Raw genomic sequence first — 19,402 nt, 5'->3', positions numbered from 1 at the left:
GATCGGCCGTGTGTCCGAGGAGAAAACACGTGGGCGATGTCGTAATTATTATATTTACGAACTAAATTAACATGGGCGGGGTGTTCTTTGCCGTTTTTACTCCGGACTGTGTCACGAGGAGAAAACAGGTCGTAAGAATCCTGCGGCGGGAGCGTGAGGATTGGCTGCGGGAGTGCAACCGCCATGGTGACCGCGTGACGTCACGACCCGAGAGCACGGATGTGTGTGTATATGTGTGTGTGAGGGACAGAGAGGAGTGTGTGTGTGTGAGAGAGGGGGAATGGAGATGTGATCGTCAAAGGTGAAACAAGTGAAGAGGAAGAGTCTCAGGTGCGTGTGTACGTGTGCGGGTCAATAGAACAACACGCACGCATCCTCGTGCAAACTTGTTGTCCTCTCCGGCTCGCGCACGGACTCCCGCTCTCCTCGCGCTGCTGGCGACCCGGGAACCACGCGCCATCGAGGAGAGAGAGCGAGAGGTGGGGGGGTGCTGATATACGTGCATGCGCCTTGACTCCTCCGCGTGCACGCTCGGGTCGGTCGGTCGATACGAGCACACACTGGCGTGGCTCTCGGCCTCCATTTGCCAGTTCGTGTTTATGTTCGAGGGACCGCGACGAGCCTCGTTACAACCGACAGGACGTGCAACAGTCGCCACTCTTCGCCGGGAACAGCGTCTCCGCCGCCGGCCACGAGGAGCTCCGACCGACGGTTGAAAGGTGAGGCGTCAGTGAAACCTGCAACTTTCCCCAACTTGCTGAGTGGAGGAGCGGACGGCCTTCCTCTCCTCTCCGCGCGTTGTTAAAGCGGGTGTTAAATAACTTAAACCACCAAACCGGCTTCATATTTGAATGGTTTACGTAGTTAACCGGAGAATAGTGGTGTCTTTGCGTTGTAAACACGCCCGTAGTAAGTCGCTCGGCCGGTTAACACCTTTTCCTCAGAGCCCAGCATCTGGGTGTTGGTGTGACCGTGTGGGATGAACCGCGGGGCAGAGAACAGGTTTCCTCGGTGGCACCTCCCGTCGTAGACGGAACTGAACGCGCGTGTGGTTCCTGAGGTGGGACCCCGAGCACAAGACGTGTTGGTGTTATCTGTAGTTAGAAAAACACAGGCCCCGTCCGAGCGTTCGAGCCATGTCCTCAGCTGAGTGATCTCTGCCAGGCCATTGGTCAGTCACACCGAAGAGGTCTCGCTGCTCGCTCCAGGAAGACAAAGTCCATTCCCTCACACGGCCAAGATAAATGATCAAACTGGGAAATTCTCACACCCTAAAGTCACTTGTCATTTTTAAAATGGAAGTAAAATCAGACGCATGTCACCGAATGGAGATTTTAAAGCATGCTAACCTAAGGGGGTAGTTACAGTTGTTCTCCTCCAGGGGCTTTACCCTGACCAGATTTAATTAAAAGTTGAATATTTTTATTGTGATTGTTATATATGTGTATGCAACATTTCAATGTATCAACCTACGGCCAGTGTCATGCCACTATGGCTGGGAATTAAAACATTAACAGACTAAATTTTTTATTATATATTGTACACAATGTATAACAATATTATCTTATTCATATAGCACTTTTTAAAACAAGTCACACAACTGAAACAAACAACTAAAAAAATATAAAGGACTAACAAAAAAGAAAAAGAAACCTAATCATCCAAACAACTCAGCCCACTCATAGTGTCATACCACACAACGGCTGGGCGATAAAACAATATCAATAATCGTTGTAATTATTTCCACCCCCTACTTATCCATCAATGTAAGAACAAGTCTCCACCAGCTTTTAAATGGATGAGTGATATCTCCCCCCCCCCCCCCCTTGTAAATAAATGATCATTCCTCCATTAGCAGCTAATTTATTTTTCAGGAGGGTATGGTCTGATCCTACTATTGCTCTGAAATGGTTTGATTCCCTATGTGATTCTTATTTGACGTACAGAGCTCTTCTATGAATCATGCAGATCAGATATCTTGAAACCTGTCCCCGATGCCTTTTTTATTTTACAGTCATACAGCTAGTAACCACAGAAACCGAGAGTCGGATGCCCACTAAATTTGTACCACATAGAAACAAGGCTTTGATATTGACTTTCGGGTTTCTTGGGTTGATATTTAGAGTAGTGCTGCACATTGTAGGTTGTACTAATTGCTGATCATTGTTTGCATTTGTTGATTAATCATTAGCAGCTTTGTCTTTCTGCCACTGTTTGCTCTTATTGATTGATTGATTAATTGCTTCTCTTAACTTCTGTAATCACAGAATTTAATATATATTTAATCTTTTTGCCTTGGATTTCTATGCTCTGTCTTGCCTGAGTATGTTAATATCTCTGTAATATATGTTGTACCTCCGGAGCGCCATTCTACTAAATGAATAACATTATTGTTCTTGTATCTTTTTTTTACGTTAGGCATTCAATGAAGTGGAATAAAAATATCCGTTGGTGATGCCGGCAACAGACTCTGAGCTCACGTCCATGGAGGACCCCCCTGTGGAGGATGAAAAGGGGGGCCTGACTGACGTCCCTCCATCAGCTACTCCTGCTGCCATCATTGCTTCACCTCCTTTTCCTGCCACTATGAATAATTTCACTGGTGAGACTGAGATCGAGAACAGAGCCGTGTCCATGGCAAGTCATGACTGCAGCTCGGCTCTCACCTCACCTGCTGAAGCTAGCCCAGCCAAGCCTGCAGTAACATCATCGAACACCCATGAAGGGACTGTTGAAACGAGCCCACCTACCTCAAACATAGCATCAGCCTCAGACTCTTTAAAATGCTCAGGGACAAATCTTGACAACATCCCAGACCCACTACCGTTGTCCAAGTGGCCATCCAGCACGTCTGGCGGTGCAGAACAGAAGCATGAATTTCCTGCTGTTCTAACTTTCAAAGGTGTCACTGTCTCTCTGGATAATAACAGCGTGTGGCAGCAGTTTAACAGCTGTGGAACTGAGATGATTCTCACAAAACAAGGACGACGCATGTTTCCGTACTGCCGGTATCATCTGACTGGCTTAGATCCCGAGGGCCACTACACTCTGGTCCTGTCCCTGGTTCCGTCTGACCAGTTCAAATACCGCTGGAACAGATCCCAGTGGGAGAGCAATGCAGCAGCAGAAAACCAGACCCAGGGTCTGATCCGAGCCTTTGCCCACCATTACGCAACTAGCAAAGGCTCGGTGTGGATGGGCGGCCTGGTTTCTTTCTACAAGCTCAAACTGACCAATAATTTCCAAGACCAGGACGGTCACATAATCCTACACTCCATGCATCGCTACATTCCAAGGCTACATGTGATACCTGTCCCAGAGGGAGTCACAACCACACCCGATAAGCCTGTGTTTATGGGGCCGGAAAGCATGACCTTCACTTTTCCACAAACTGAATTCATGGCTGTGACGACTTACCAGAACTTTCGGATCACGCAGCTGAAAATTAACCATAACCCGTTTGCAAAAGGCTTCAGGGAGGACGGACAAAACCCTCGTCTAGTCCGGGTCAGCGCAGAGGCTCAATCTATGGTAAAGATAGAAGCTCAGTTCAACGTGTTGGAGCCAAATGAAAGCAAAGAGGAGGCGGTGGATCTGAGGTAAGCTGCTGTTTTCTGATTTGGCCACTTTGTAACACATTCATATTACTCTTAGAAACTATTCAACAGTTTGCTTAGTCAGACCAGTTAAAGCGAGTTGTCATTATTAACCGAAAACAGGTTCAGTGTTTCAATCTGGATTATTTTTGGATTGTTATGCGGGTGCTGAACACACATACTGACTCACTGCTTTTAACTTATTATAACTACAGTATTCACTCAGTAAATCAACCCCAATAACATATTTTATAAATAATGAGTGAATTCTGGCAGTATAGAAACAATCAAATTTACAGAATGAGGACAACTTTAAAAACATCTAATTGAGGTATTTTAAGACCAACCACTCTATTGAGCAAGAACCTGTTACAGTCTTCACCAAAAAAAAATGTCATGTATTGAGTATAATATTCATATAACTTAAACCAGTATTTATTGCGATCCTGTTGCTTTACTTTACCGTTCCAGATAGAAAGCAATTTGCGCTGCACTGGCTGCTGCTTTCAGACCTTAATAGGTGTAGTTTGCGTCCTTTTTTTTGTTGAGAAATTTTCTTACAACAAGCTACCTGACTCTTAAAACACATCTGACATACCTACTTGATTTGAAATGGGTATCCATGGTACTGCTTCCCTTCTGTTGTCTTGATAGACACATAAACTCATGTCAGATTGTTCAGGGAATTTAGACAACAACAATATCATTTTTTCTCCATTGGGCATTCCGTACCCGACTGGAAGCTTCGTTTGTATTGGAGTGTTAGTCACAGCTTGCCTGAGAGCTCTCCAAGCTGTGTGCCACCCTATAAGCAAGCAATGAAAATGTCCTAGTGCTATTGAGAAGAATGGGTTTCAGAGTGCAGCAGTTCTTAATAAGATATAAGATCCAAATCAGACTGTGTTATGGTTACATGTATTAGCATCTAAGCCTTTTATTCAAGTATATGGACATGTATACATATACACGTGTAAAGTATAAGGAAAATGTGTGCCAACCAAACTACTGTAATTAGCTTGTCCAAATACCACCAACCCATGTATTACAAATCAATATATTTTTTATTAAAATCATCATTACATTTTTTAAACTTGTTCATGTTAACTATCAATAAATAATATTACCTTCAATGTATCTTACAGCACAAAGAATCGCGTCGTCCCTGCTTTGGTCTCAAATGGTCCGACTCGGCTGGTCCTGAAGCCCATAATGTCGACATCTTCTAATAAGAACCAATTTGTTCACTGCTTACGAGGCAAGCATGCTCTCGGTGAGCTTGTGCTTGTCGAAAAACATCCACTTCTGGAATCCGTGGAGGAAAACCTCGATAACATTGCAACCACTAAGTTGCAGCACAGCCTCGAAGCAATATCCACGACTCCCACTCCCTCAATGTCTACCCCGGAGTCATTGCCGAGGACCCGCAAGAGAAGGAAGAAGATAAACACACGTTGGGGGACTCGAGGAAGAGAGTGGAGGGCTGCAGCTAGCAGCTCTTCGAAGGTCGTCCACAGCCCGTCACTGACTGTCGCGTTGCAACCAGAGCTGGACAATGTCGAGGGCCTGTTGTTTGTGTCATTCACCTCAAAGGTAAAACCACAATAAATGACAAGCAAAGAATGCTCTGCAAATGTCAGCACAGCTCTGAAGATTTATTTAATATAATCCAGGTGTGGTTCCGCATCCAATGCGTTTGTTGACTTTTCTGTGAAGCTGCACACATTTCTGAAATTACATTTTGTTTATCTTTATCATTAGCATTATGAGTGGTCTGTGGTTTAAGTTCTGTAAATGGCTCTTTTTTTTTTTCATAGGAAGCTCTTGATGTTCACATCAGGAACAAGCCATCCGAAAGCACACCACCAGCATCTCCAGTTTCCCCAACGACTCAGGAACCACTAAAGCAAACAGGTGAACATAAAGAAATTGTCATTTGTTTACATGTTTTGATCTGTATTTGAACCTTTATTATACTGTTACAACCTAGTTTTATTGTACTTGACTAACATTGAAGCAAATGTTGTGCTTGTGTTGTGATTTGTTAACATTTCTCGTGTGTGTGTTTGTTTCAGAGGAGCTGACCCCAGCGACTGATGAGGAGAAGATCGTTCACAAGGAGGCTGTCCTGCTGCAGGACCTCAGAGTTTTCAAACACAGACAGGTCATCCATCCTGTGCTGCAGGAAGGTGAGTTCATACAAACACACAATCATCCCAGTGGTTGACCAGGATTTTACCCTATAAAAAGAATGTTATTATTTTCTGCCTCTGACTCCTTTCTGTCCTTTTATAGTTGGGTTGAAGCTGAGCTCTCTAAACCCGACCAAGTCTGTTGACTTGCAGTATGTGGGGGTTCATCTGCCTCTTCCTCCAGCGGATCTACCAAAACAAGAAAGCTCCACTGCGCTCTCTCTCTGTGGTAAGCTGGACAGATTTTTGACTGTTTGCAAACTTTATTTATGATATATTGTCGTTGTACACATAATTTGTCCGATTGTTACCATAATAAGAAATTGAGTAAAACAAGTAAACCCCAAGATTTAACTTTAACCTGTATAATAAAAGAGAAAATAGGATCATAAACCCTTAATCAAAAAGCCTCACCCTCAACTTCCTGACCAGTGTTGCACCCCAAGTCTCCAATTATACTTCCTGTTGGGATTAGATGAGATTAGAGCCCTGTATGACTGAAACAGTGGCTCAAGTAGTTTAAGAAAATAGCCTAGAAATAGTTTTTGAAGTTGAATGTCTTAGTTCCAAACACACCAGACAGAAATAAGAAACAAACAAGTCCGAAGGGTCTGGCTCTGTGCGGTTCCCAGGACACCTCCGCTTTGTTCTCATTGGATCGAAGTGTTCAGTTGATCAATGGACTAGATTTAACCCATTAAGACCTAAGGTGCTGAAACAAACGCAGCGTTAAGTCATTCTTAAGAACACAATTAAGTATTCACAGTGTTATTTACACCCATCCCCTGATAATTATACATTAATACAAACAGACAATAAAACAGAGGCAGTGGTTTATTGGAGTTCCAATCTTGTTCCCTTGTCACAGTTGTTTCTATCAAGGATTGCTGCTTAACATTTTCAGGATTTTCATTTCTGTCAATTTACACATTGTACTCTGCAATAATGAGAATAACTGTAGATAATCTGTTGCCTAAGTAGCACTTAAACCCCACACTGTGAAGCTTTTTTTATTAGTGTGCTTTGTCCTTTAACTGAAGACTAACATAGAATATCTCCTTCACAGAGAAAGGACTACCCTTCATCTCCAGGACAGGGAAGACAAGTGACGTGACAAAAATAAAAGGATGGAAAAACAAGTTCATAAAAAACAAAGAATCATCTTTTAACAGTGATGGTGAGGCTTGTTCCCCTTGTTGTAGTATCTGCTGTGTGCCTTTTATCATTCAGTGGGATTAGTATAGTCATTGTAATTACTAAAAGATTAACTGAACTGAAACCAGCTGAATATATTAGTGTCTGATTCATTATTCCCCATTGATAAATTAAAATCTCTTTATTCTTCCTCTCCAAAAGGATTACAAAAGAACCTATCTGCCTTCTGCAGCGACATGTTGGATGAGTACTTGGAAAGCGAAGCTAAGCAAATCAGTGAGCGGGCTGCTGCCTTCTCCACGTACCCAGAGGACTCAGTGACCTATCAGGTGCCGGCTAAAGGCTCCAGCTATGTGAAGACCTTGGACAGCATGCTCAAGCATCGGAAGCCTGCTCCCAACAAACCCTGCCCACTCTCCCACAAACCCAGACTCTACGCTGCCGTGACGTCACCTGCTCCTCCTCTTCCAAGCCCTGCCACACCCGTTCAAGCCAAATCTCCGTCCACACCGACAGATGCTGCAAATGCTGCTTCTGGGTCTAGTGCAGTTTCACACAGGTACACAAGAACATGTTAGTCTATGGTTTTATTTTATTTTAGTGCAGAAATTAGGCATACTGTTGTAAAACTATGAATAAGACCATTGTGGAACTGATGACTTAGAGTCCTTGACTCCTTGGTCAAAATTGATCTCAATTCACTTGGCTTGGCCGTGCATGCTGTTAGCGAGATTAGGTCGTGTAGCGAGGGTTATTTCCTAGTCTGCTACTTCATCTTGTCTTAAATAATGGAGTGTAAGTATTTCTGTGACCCTTTTTATATCTGTCGTACTTGACATAGTTGTTACATTTCATTCATTATGGTCTATAAGGTCCTATATTTAACTTGTTGCAACCTTGGGTTTCTGAGATGCAGTTATTTCATTTACTAATGCATTGCCTGTTGTAAACCTGCCTGTTTGGAATGGGCTTTTAACTCGGCCTTTGGTAAGGCTGGTTGCTGCTTTCTTGCTGAAATTGTAAACCTGCCCTGCAGTTATAGAGCGGCAGTCTACAGAAACCAAAACTGCGCCGCCCCCTCTGCACAAAGATCTGTTTATTCAAAGTTTGGTGACAGTCGACTCAGTCCACAGAACCGTAAACTTGCGTTGATGAGTCCGAGCCACCGCTGCTACAGAGTGCTGGTTAGGGCTGAACGATTTGGGAAAATAATCTAAATGCGATTTTTTTCACAAATATTGCGATTGCGATTTAATATGCGATTTTTTTATTTTATCCACAATATTAGATACATTTACTGTACAATATTTTCTTTCCCACATTTTTTTAACTGCTCATTACTGAAACAAGAACAACAAATCAGTGTGCATCTAATTAATTTAATCAAAGTCATTGTAAGTATAAACACAAGGCATGCACTTTTTATAACCTGTGTGCAAAATTTACCATCTTGAGATTTTTTTTTAATTATAGGTGTCTTACTGCTCCCAAGTCAGTAACATTTCCGGTGTTGGGAAGGATACTCTGAAAACGTATTCCGTTACAGAATACATGCCCAACCAATTTGAGTAACGTATTCTGAATACTTGGATTACTTCCACATTGAATTCATTTTGAAAGCAGCGTTGTTATAGTCAGTGGAGCAGCAGCAGTTTAAGCTCTGTGTCCGCGGATGCGGCGGGCCAGCTGGATGTGCTGGAAGGGCAGCTTGCGGATCAGCAGCTCCTTAGATCCCCGTTCATGTCCGGGTGGTCGTGCAGCGGTATGGAGGCGCCAGGCCTCTGCAGGAACACCCCCATGCTGAACACCACCGTCTCGCAGATGTGCATGTAGGTGACCGGGGGGCTCTGGAGCCCTGCCGCCCCGGAGCATGGCTTCCTTTTCCGGGTAGCGATTTTCAGGTCCGCCGCCCGCACCGCGGTCAGCAGCGGCATGAGCTCGCTCTGTGAGTCCGCCACGGCGGCCGAAGACTTTAGGACCCTGTATGTGATGCAGGCTTGCCTCGCTGTAGTCTTGGTCAGGGGAGTTTTGTGGTCCCGCGGCATTCTTGCTGCGGGTGAGGACAGCAGCCCAGTGCCCTACTCTCTGTCGCACGTTTTAATCGCGCACGTTGCGATTAGAAAATCGCGTTTTATCAAATCGCGATTAAATCGCAAATGCAATTAATCGTTCAGCCCTAGTGCTGGTCGCCTGTTTAATCAGATTTAATTAACGTTCAACATATTGTTTACCAAAAAATGTTAATTCACTTATCTACTCACCACTTTGCCTATGGGGGGGTGGGTGAAGTGGTTAAGTCCACTGAACACTTCTGGAGTCTCAGGGGTAAACTTTGTTGAAGCTGAGTCCAATACAACTGAAGTAACTGGTGATATCACTTCAGACGTAATAAAACAACATAAAAATCCTAACATGCCTGCATACTGCTCGTGTGGTTTCATATTCAACTTTTAACGTCATCCCATAAGCCCCCCCAAGTCCTTTACAACAAAAATATGTATCAACTTAACAAAAAGTGAATAAGAGAACTGTTCTTGAAATGGCCATTTACAGTGTCACAGCTTTAACCAAATGTGTTTAGAACAATGTTAACATGCTTTGTTTGAGATGTACACATTTAAATTCAATCTGAATTAGCACATAACTCTTTATATACATCAAATATCTTTCCACGTAAACTTCCCTCCATCATTCCACCTACAGTCTTTTGGCTTGGTGTTTTTTCCCACTAAACCTCCAAAAAAGTCAGAACATAATTTGTTCCTCTCTCTCCTCAGATCATCTACACACCACCCAGCAAAATTTGGGCAGAACAAGGGTGTAATACACAGACCGGCAAGCTTACCTAAGTTTGAGGTCAAACTGTTGCAAATGGAGGTCGGAGCCCTGAACAAGGGTCTGAGAAGAACGCAGCTGACTCCAGACAGGCTGAAAGTGGCTCTGTCTGTACTCCTGACAAAACAGGTATATGACATTCTGTGTTTGTACAACCATTTGATACCAATGACGGGCTGTGTCTCTTATGATGTATTTTATTAGTCAAGTAAAAAGTAATTCTTGTTTTTGTAATTCAAAATCAGAGATTAAGAGGTGTTTTCTGTCTTCTCCTTTCCTTTTAATCAGACTCATTTATGGGGCCGGAAGGAACCTTTAGATCCACAGTCTGAAGACACCGGACTAGAATGTACTCAGGAGTTCTGCAGACTGGGCTGTGTGTGTTCCAGTCTGCAGAATGTGAACAGAGGTCCTCTCCACTGCCGCCGGCCTGAATGCATGTTTGGTTGTGCCTGCCTAAAACGCAAGATCACCAAGCACATTTCTCCTGGGGACAGGGAACCAGAGATCCAACCTGTTTACTGTAAGATTTTATGTATCATTTATGTATTTTTATTCTGACTCCTAAATGGTAGTTTCAATATGTATGGCTTTTGATATATTTGGACGTCTGTTCTTATTCTGCTCAGTGTGGTCGCAACCCTCAGTAACTCACAAGTGTTAACCACATGCTTTTGTCCTTCCTCAGCTATGACTAATACGCAACATGTGGTTCAACCTTTCCCAGGCTCCCACACTCATAAACTGTGGAAACACAACATTAGTGATGAGGATGCAGAGCCACTCTTCATCCCCGAAAGTCCTCAGTATTTTGTCCGTGCAAAGAACGTGAAACACAGCGCTGCAACTCGTCCAACACAGCAGGTAAATCATAAAAGTCGTTCTTTTATTGGATTTAATTGAAGCTTTTCCAAATGTTTGTACTAAGAGCTCTTGATTTATTCATTAGATTCTTGTAAATATTGCTATTTATTTACTGTAAGTTTTATATAAAAAAATCTGAGCTCTTTTTATTTTTCTTCAACCCGTTATCCCTTTTTAAATTTATTGAAATTTGTATTATTTCAGATTGGAGAGGAGGACAAGGAACCAGCGTATAAATACTGGGATGGCATGACATGTGCTCGTGTCAAAGAGTTTAAAAGCAGAAAACAGAAGACAACCACTGACACCCCGAAGAGAAACAATGCAAATACTGTAAAGAAAACAGGTAAAGACATGTTCATGGGCAAATTAAAACATAATATAATCCTGTTTGTTATACCACAGACTAATAGACTACATTTTCTTAAATCCTTATCTTGTTGTTTTGTGTTTTCTTACTCTTTGAAAATAATGTTTCCTTTGTGTTGGCTGGATGTACCCAACTGTATGATACTGAATATATTTGTTTATATTACCATATCTCCTCATGTCACTCAGCAGGAAAGACAGGTCAGGAAACCACAGAAAATGAACCAAGGAAGCAAATCCAGATCGAATCAGCATGTCAGTGGAAAAGGGACCACAAAATGGTCCTAGGAGCTTTAAGTCGGCGCATGAATGAGAAAAGGTTGTCTCAGAGTTTCTGCATCGGACCATACCTCATCAGCCCACTCACCAAGATCTCCATGCCAACTGACAGTGGCTCGATTGTCACTTACAGGGTAGGATTCCAATGAGTAATCTACTGGTTTTAAGAATTATACAGGAGTAATGTTGGGGTTTTTTCTCATCTATTTGCATGACCAATTAAAAAGATCAGCAGGTACATTAAAATAAGACCAGCTTCTACATATTGTAAGCCCCCACTGGTCGTTCCTAAGAACTGTTTTAACCTTGTTTCATTACTATACGATATATATATATATTTTTTTATAATTCTCCTACTCTACTTCTTGTAGGTGCACATAAGTGAACCATCAAAAGCCAGTGATAATGAGGAGGATGAACGTGAAGATAGTGATGAGGAAAAGCTTGTTGATGGGGAAACCAACACAGAGGAGATACTGGAGTTGGAGATGCAGGTTGGAGTCACGCCTTTCCTGGGTGGAGTTTTACCTGCAGGTTATCTAAAAGCCAGGACCAAACCTGCTGGCAGCCAACCATGTGCACTTGTACAGGTTAGCCTCAAGGAAAAACACCTTTTTATCTTGTAGAAAATGACTGTAAAGTATGTACTTGTAAAGTTTAACATTCTCGTATATAAATATATATACATATATATATATCTTTGCAGGTGAATGGCAAATCTTACAATCAGGCCAGGCTATTGCTGGGAGGTATGGGATCTCTACATCCAGCTAACCGCCTTGCAGCATACGTGACAGGCCGACTTAATGCTCCCGCTGACATTTCTCATAAAGACTCTCAGAAGCCTAGTACTCCGCATGGGAAAGGCACAGCCACTGAAGTGCCTCAAACTGTCACTGCAAGGAGAACCTCAAATCTGAAGATTGCAGTCCAATCATTAGGTAAGATCGTCTCTGTTGCTACACCTTAGCACACACACACATTGTTTAAACTATATAGATTACAGCACACCTAAAGTGAAGCCAAATCATCATGATCGCCCCCTAGTGACTGGTTGCATTCAATCCCTGCTTCATGTTAGTAGATATGATCTGGGTCAAACTGACAAAGTCAAAAGTATACGTCAAATACATTTTTCCCATAAGTTAGTGCCTGTCATTTTAAGTTGTTCTTGGTGTTTAATTTTTTATATTCCTGATAAGTGAAGTTTTAATTACTTATTTAATGCTATAAAAATCGGGTGAAACTTAATGATTGACAGCTGAGACTGACTCGCGATTGGACAAGTGGGTGTATCGGCTTGACCGCAGCTCCACACCAGGATCCCTACTGCACAGCCTTTGGCTCCAAATGATGTCAAAAGCACAAGATGGCAGCGACAGTAGCTGATATACATTTTAGCCTAATTTTTCTACGATGGGAGGAAGTAGAGTGTGTTTTGTGCATTTTAGTCGTGATATATCTGTTACAAGTACAATAAACAAAAAAGCTGCATTGTAGATATATCAGCATTAATTAAACATTGCTGTTAATTCACAATATTAGAGAATCCAAGGATAGACCTTAATGTCATACCTTCTCCATCATTTTTCTTTAAAGACTGACATTCTTTGAATGTCTCTTATCAAGCAGGATCATTATTTCTTCGTCTCACTGTCCTTCCTCGCATTTTTCTGTTCCTTCAGTTCCGTTGCATCTCGACTCCTGGAAAAAAGGATCCAGCACCTTCCCACAGAATACACAAATATCCTCCAATGTTATCCCTGTCAAGCAGTTCATCTCGAACAACCTCAGCTCAGTCAGTCACGTCCAGAACGGCTCCAAGTCTTCGCCGGTCTCTCTCACCGTGTCCCCCTCCCTGAAAAGCCCCAGCTTCCTTGGACAGAGTGGGACGTATTCTTTCAGGATCTGCCCTCCAGCCAACGAGAGCACCAAAGGCCAGAATCCACCAGGAGTGGCCTTGCCTGGGGGCTTCACCCTCATTGACCTCCCAAGGTCTGGATCTAATGAAGCTACTAAACCATCACAAACTGTAAAGACTATAAACATGGCCGATGCTAAAACTATAACTCCCCCACAACAAGATGCCTTGTCTACTAATTATAGACCATTACCTAGTTGGGATGCAAACTGGCTCGGTTTGGACACTATTAGTACATCATTAGAGCCTTGCTCCTCATCTGACCTGGTATGTGGTGAAAAGACGTCTCCAGGTTATGACCCCAACAGCAGACGGATGGAATCAAACATGGATTTCACCTCAGAATGCCTAGGCTCTGAAGACTCCGACTATTGTGGAGATGGTGACGACGAAGACGTATGTTAAAGAAATATTTATTATATAGTGTAAATTGGTTTTGAAATGTAAAATGTGAATTATATGGCTAAACAAAAACATCAACCTGTAGTCACCGCTTAAAAAACATTGTGAATGTTGTTTCTTCAGGAGGAGCTATTGGACATTGAGACGGTAGAGGAAGCCAGACAACAAATAGCCATCAAACAAATGAAGGAGGCTGCTATGAAAACATCACAGGACTCACGGTAATTCACACGAGAATGTGTGTCCTTGCGAATGAAAAGATATATAAATCAGTGTGTTGAGTTTGAATTATACTCTTCAGAGGATTTTAAGATTTATTTTTAATTCATTTCTGCGATTCCAGACTCTTCCAGTCCACTCTTGTTTCTAAAACGGAACCCAGCACCCAGGTACTCTCAACCAAACATTTCTAAAATCACGTGAAGGGTCGTGTTGGTTTTGCATGTGTTGCTCATTATTTCTGCTGTCTCTGCCCCCAGGAAGAACGGGACAAAAAGAAGCAAAAGATCCACACGGTGCTAGAAAGGCAGAGACGCTCTGAACAGCGGATCCTCTTTGACAAACTCCAGACCATCCTTTGTGGTGACCTGGTTGGCATCAAGCCCCCCAGGCTCCACCTGCTCTCGATGGTCAGTTCCACAATATCCTCAAGCATTTTTTTTTTCTCCAATATTGGGGCCGACAAACATGGAGAATAAAACCCCTTTTGTAGTAGCTGAGTATCCCCCCCGAGTGTCCCAATGTAAATATGTGTAGTCCTGTAAGCAGCGTAAGAAACATGAGCAGAATTGGATACTCTACATGTAAACTTGCAGAGTGATCCTACCTTCTCGTTACTTAACACACACATAAACTCTGATTGGTTATTTTCGAGGGAGAAACAATTTCAAAAGTCAGTTAAAGCCAGCTATTTGGGACGACTCTAGAAATACAGTCACGTGAGTCAAGCTTTCTCAATTTCACGTTATGTGTTGTGATTGGGGGATGGAAACAGATTCATCAAAAGTCCTCCAAAGTGCATGTGATGTTTGTGCTTCAATGTGCACTTTTTGGAAACAAGAAATAGAGAATAAGAATAAGCGATTGTTGTTCACCACTTTCCAAATAACTATGCATGTTTTAGATTTGTGCTTGGCTGCCCACACAAACTACAAATAAACAAATGTATAATTGTAGTCCATTCACAGCGCTGTTACCATCTTCAGTCTTTTCTTGGGGGTTCTGTGTTTGCAGGCCGTGAAGGAAATCAAACACATATCTGAGACGTCCAAGTTCCTCAAGATGAAGAAGAGAAAATTGGCTCAGTTACAGTCCGACTATCTGAATAAGCTCTCCATTTTGTCTGGTATGTACAGTTTTTGTTCCTACAAGTTGACATTTCAAATTCGATAAATAAGATGCAGCCGCTCATGTTAAGTTGTGTGTGTGTGTGTGTGTGTTTTGGCTGCCTTCACTGAAAATTGTTTCATGTGAAATGTCACACTTTTTTAGGCAAGTCCGCGAATCTGATCAAACACAAGCTGAGTGACATCTGCAATAGGCATAAGATGAGAGAGAAGGCGAAGAAATGGAGTCCATTCTTTTCAGAGCTCCTCAAGTCCAGAGCTGCTTTCCTGCAAAACGCAGCCTCCCAGTCCCAGCACATGCCCCTGTTACATCCTGACTTCATCACAACCCAATCTGAGGCGCGGCCAAACAACACCGCTGCCCAAACAAATGCACAACCCCTGCTTAAGCCCAACTCAACCAAATCCAGTGAAAACTTTCCCAGACCCGTGTCAACACCACTGCCCCATCCTCAGGCTGCGTCCACGCCTGCCAAGGCTGACCTCACTGCAATCTTATCCCAGGGAGAGATTCAGAAAGAGCCTGGAGCTCCAGCCCAGGCCAGTGTGCCTATTTCACAGTCTCAGGTCCCGGCAGGTAAAGACATTCCTCCAACCACTGCAACCCCTGTAACTAAAACATCTAATCCCAGAAAGCCCTACAAACGCCGTTCCGTTCAACTTCCTCTGATTCGCTCTAAGACCAGCAGACTCATACTTCCCTCATCCATGAAACCAAGTAAGTTCTTGCATTGCTTAAGACATCAATGAAAAACTTTATGTACTTGTTTTTGAAAAGAGCTGTATAAATATAGTTTATTAGTATTATTATTATTTATCCAGGTCTAATTTTTTCACTTAAATTTCCAATTATCACTTTATTAAATGCATATTTTTTTTACCTTCTCACAGCTACTCCGGGCTTCTTTACTCTCATGCTAATGGAGGCAAAGCTGAAGACGGGAGTGAATGGGGATAGCACTTTAGCTGATATGCCGTCTGATGTGCTGTCTGATGTGGAATCCAACCACCAGGAGAAGAGCCTGTCTTCATCCAGCCCAGCCTCGGCCTCAGAGAGCAGCCATGTTCTGGAGGAAACAAATACATCCTTAAACTCCGATCCAAAGCCTCCACAGAAACTCAATCCCATGTTTGAGTTCACCCTCCTTAACAAATCAATTATCATGCCTTCAGTGGCTGTGCAGGACAAACAGAAGGGGGGCACAGTGGAAGGTTTGAGCAAAACACTGCCAGCTGCTCCCTTTAGCTTAAACTGTATGCAAGAGTTTTATGATTCTAAATCTAAATCCAAACCTCAACCTGGTGGAAAAACACCCCGCAGAGGCAGGCCTCCAAAGAACCGCGTCGCCACCCAACCGTTCCCCGTGGTAGACGAGACCAGGAAACCAGTCAGTGAAAGTGCAACATCTCCTCTGGTCGAAGACAGACAAAGTGAAAGGGAATATTTGGGATTGACCAAGAAACGAGCAGCAGTGGCCAGTGATGCAGCAGACAGTCCTGTCCCGGTGAAAAGAGGCAGAGGACGGCCTCCGAAGCCGAGGGAGCCGGTAGAGATGTGGATTCCGGCTGGACAGAGGAGAAGTGGTGTTTCTAAATCCAACGAGGACAGCCCTGTCAGACTCTCGTACCTTTTTAAAGGCCATGATACCCTTACTGCCTCACTAGGCGGGCAAAACACATCACGGCCGTTAACGCGCGGCGCTTTAGGAAAGGACCTCCCCAGTGCCAAGAGACGTTCGTGGATCGATGTAGAGAAGGAGCTGGAACTAGAGCTGGAATCTGAATAGTTCCCTTAACTTCCTGCCGCTGCAATAACCAACGCACACGATTATTTAACCTCAGTCTCACACTGAAACCACATCCTCTTCTGAGGCAGACGCGCCTGTCTGACCGTCATCCTCCGAGTCTTACATATGTAGAGGGGGGCTTGTCTTGAAAGCCTCACCAAATGTGCCTGTGTTTAAATCCAAAGGACCAGAGACCAATACTAGATGCTGCTCTTTTCTGTATGAGTCAGCACACAACTCAGTGGACCTCCTTCGTACTGTAGAGACGGGGCTGTATATACGGTGGCCGAGACGTCTCACACGAGCACATTTACGGAAAACACGAATGCAAGAGCCACAGCACAACTGCCAATTCAAACTGTCACCGAACTTTGAGCGATGACGGTTATTGACAATGAAATGAGCAGAGTTGTTATTCGTGAAAACCTAGTCAAGCCTGCTTTAAATGTGAAGCTTGTCTATGTGAGGTGTTGCTTGAGCCTCCATAAAATTAATTATGCACCTGTACCGTAACATCTCAAATAGAAAGGCATCTAATTTAGGTGGCGACTGGTTTGTGCGTGTGCCAATGAATTGACGCCAGGAGGTAATACTCGTTTCAACATAGGTTGTCACTCACTTCCGCCGTGGTTGTGTTTCCATTGTGTGTTTTTTCTTGCTGTGTGGAGGCTTTTGCAGTGTTTTTTGTGAATTGTATGAGAAGTCTCGCCCATTTACATTTCTGGTTAAAAGAGGAGAAAGCATTAGGTGACCTGCTGAATGTATGAATGAAATTTAGTTTTGATATTTTCCGTGGTAAAATTCTTCTTTAAAAACAATACTAAGACTAATTCAGATTGTTTTTGTTGAAGTCATTTATAACTAATCTGTCATATGCAAATTAATATAAAGCCGTACAGATGACATTAATTCATCTTCAGCCTTCCAGTGTGCATTAAATGTCTGTTTCCTGAATAGAATAGATGATACACTGTCATTAACCATGTGAAACCTAAATGTTAATAGTTTTTTTTTTGTATTTGTTAGGGGCTAGTCTGATGCGTATTATCTCATTAGAATTCCTTCTTTGTCACCAACAGAGAAAATCATCTGTAGGAGCACTTTATGGTTCTTTTGGTATATCTGACTTGTATTTATCTTTATTTGGGGATTTAGTTCAGTAATACTTTAACCTGAGGTGTCACAAGCAATCAAGAGGCGGTTAGCCCTGTATCTATAAAAATAACCTGTACATAATGCATTTCTTTTTTTAATCACTATATATCTTTCTAAAGAGGGATTTTTCAAACACTGGTTGTCCTAATACTTGTGAGTTATGAGTTGAAAATGTGAAAAGTAATGTGGCCTTCTGAAATGAATAAAATGTTTATGCATTTATCACGGCACACTTGATAGAATTGATTTTCCTTTTGTGAATGGGGATCAAACACTTTTCCTGTAGAACAAACACAACTGGTCAGAGAATCTACTCATTGTTTTTAAAAAGATCATTAAAAGACACTGAATTTAAACTGGAATTATTGTTTCTGTTCAATTCATTTTACACTTAGTTATCGTCCGAGAGCAACAATGACGGAACACACTCACGCTCAGTAGACCCAATCAATTCAATGTACTTTGGTTATTTTGTGTAAATCATTGCCTCTGGAATTAAAGCACCTTGATACACGGAGAAAGGGACAGATTTGTAATCTCATTGGAAGTAACCAGCTTAAATGGAGACAAATAATAAATGACTAGTGGCATGGCCTCACTGCGTGGAGGGGGCGTGGTCTATTTTGACAGGAAGCCAAATGGAGGGAGCACGTGGCCAGGCAAACACTTGAACTCTCCAGGAATCACCTCAAACTGATAATACTAAATAACGTTACGATCTGACTGCTGGATGATAATGAAGCGCCCGGGATACTTGACACACTATAAGTGTGCTAGCTGTCTTTTTATGGCTGATTTTATTGCATATGAATTAGATGAAGTGCCTATGTCTCTACTGAGAGCTTGTTCTGTATAACAACTCATTTTTAAATAGATGAATAAATGGCTTATTCTATTATTTGAATCTAATTAGTTTCTGTTATGGTCATTTTAGTTCTTGCTTCTATTAAATAATTATTATGAATGTATTATTGAACTATGCACACGATGGATCGGTTGCCTATAATCAATCAGCTTAGAACACAAAGAGCAGTGGTGCCTCAACATCCGCCAATCAGTGCAGAGAGTCCACGGTCTCTGTTTAATCCTATTAAATCAATTAGTACGAACTGCAACAAAAGCAATCATTGATTTAATCATGAGACCGGAGCAGATTAAGGCTGTGATGTCAGACGCAGGCAAACAAACAGCCTCTCCTGGATCCTGGTCTGTGCGTAAAAGGCAGCGCGACACGCACCGAGGCTGAGGACCCGTCTCCAGCAGCCAGCAGCAGCAGTCCAGAGGATTAGCAGAGAGAAGCTGCAGGAGAAGAGAACAGCGATCAGTGTCCTCATGTCCCGACAGAAGTGTCCAACTCCGTAAAGAGATCAACAGATCGTTTTCTCGTGGAGGGTTTGGAGGATCATTACGCACGCTCACTAACTTCCTCCTCTGGTGGTGGATCTGTCTCAGTGGACGGTCAGCTGTGTTTGTGCTTGTGTGTGAGAGTGTGTTCGAGGTGGAA

At 42.8% G+C, this 19,402-nt stretch overlaps 1 protein-coding gene across 2 annotated transcripts; it reads left to right on the top strand.

Moving 5' to 3' along the window:
• Positions 1-536: 536 nt before the first annotated feature.
• magl (MAX dimerization protein MGA-like) lies at positions 537-18,260 on the top strand. 2 transcript variants are annotated; one of them, XM_062411651.1, is made up of 22 exons: positions 537-719; positions 2,419-3,599; positions 4,739-5,186; positions 5,411-5,507; positions 5,669-5,782; positions 5,889-6,014; positions 6,852-6,962; positions 7,142-7,499; positions 9,718-9,904; positions 10,064-10,298; positions 10,464-10,639; positions 10,844-10,985; positions 11,201-11,421; positions 11,659-11,877; positions 11,994-12,228; positions 12,973-13,604; positions 13,734-13,831; positions 13,954-13,999; positions 14,090-14,239; positions 14,844-14,955; positions 15,102-15,674; positions 15,848-18,260. In XM_062411651.1, exons 2-22 carry the CDS (start codon positions 2,455-2,457, stop codon positions 16,741-16,743), a joined length of 6,321 nt encoding a protein of 2,106 aa, XP_062267635.1. In that variant the 5' UTR covers positions 537-719; positions 2,419-2,454; the 3' UTR covers positions 16,744-18,260. The 2 variants fall into 2 exon arrangements, with proteins under 2 accessions (XP_062267635.1, XP_062267634.1); XM_062411650.1 differs by having other exon boundaries at positions 11,198-11,421.
• The last annotated feature ends 1,142 nt before the right edge of the window (positions 18,261-19,402 follow it).

Source organism: Platichthys flesus, chromosome 18, assembly GCF_949316205.1.
Source record: "Platichthys flesus chromosome 18, fPlaFle2.1, whole genome shotgun sequence".
Taxonomy (NCBI): Eukaryota; Metazoa; Chordata; class Actinopteri; order Pleuronectiformes; family Pleuronectidae; genus Platichthys; species Platichthys flesus.
This window is presented reverse-complemented; position numbering and strand designations above follow the sequence as displayed.

Coding starts and splice junctions, on each gene's coding strand:
- magl (XM_062411650.1), top strand. CDS start 2,455: ATGCCGGCAACAGACTCTGAGCTCACGTCCATGGAGGACCCCCCTGTG. Junction 14,000..14,089: donor AAACGGAACCCAGCACCCAG/GTACTCTCAACC, acceptor CTCTGCCCCCAG/GAAGAACGGGACAAAAAGAA. Junction 14,240..14,843: donor GGCTCCACCTGCTCTCGATG/GTCAGTTCCACA, acceptor CTGTGTTTGCAG/GCCGTGAAGGAAATCAAACA.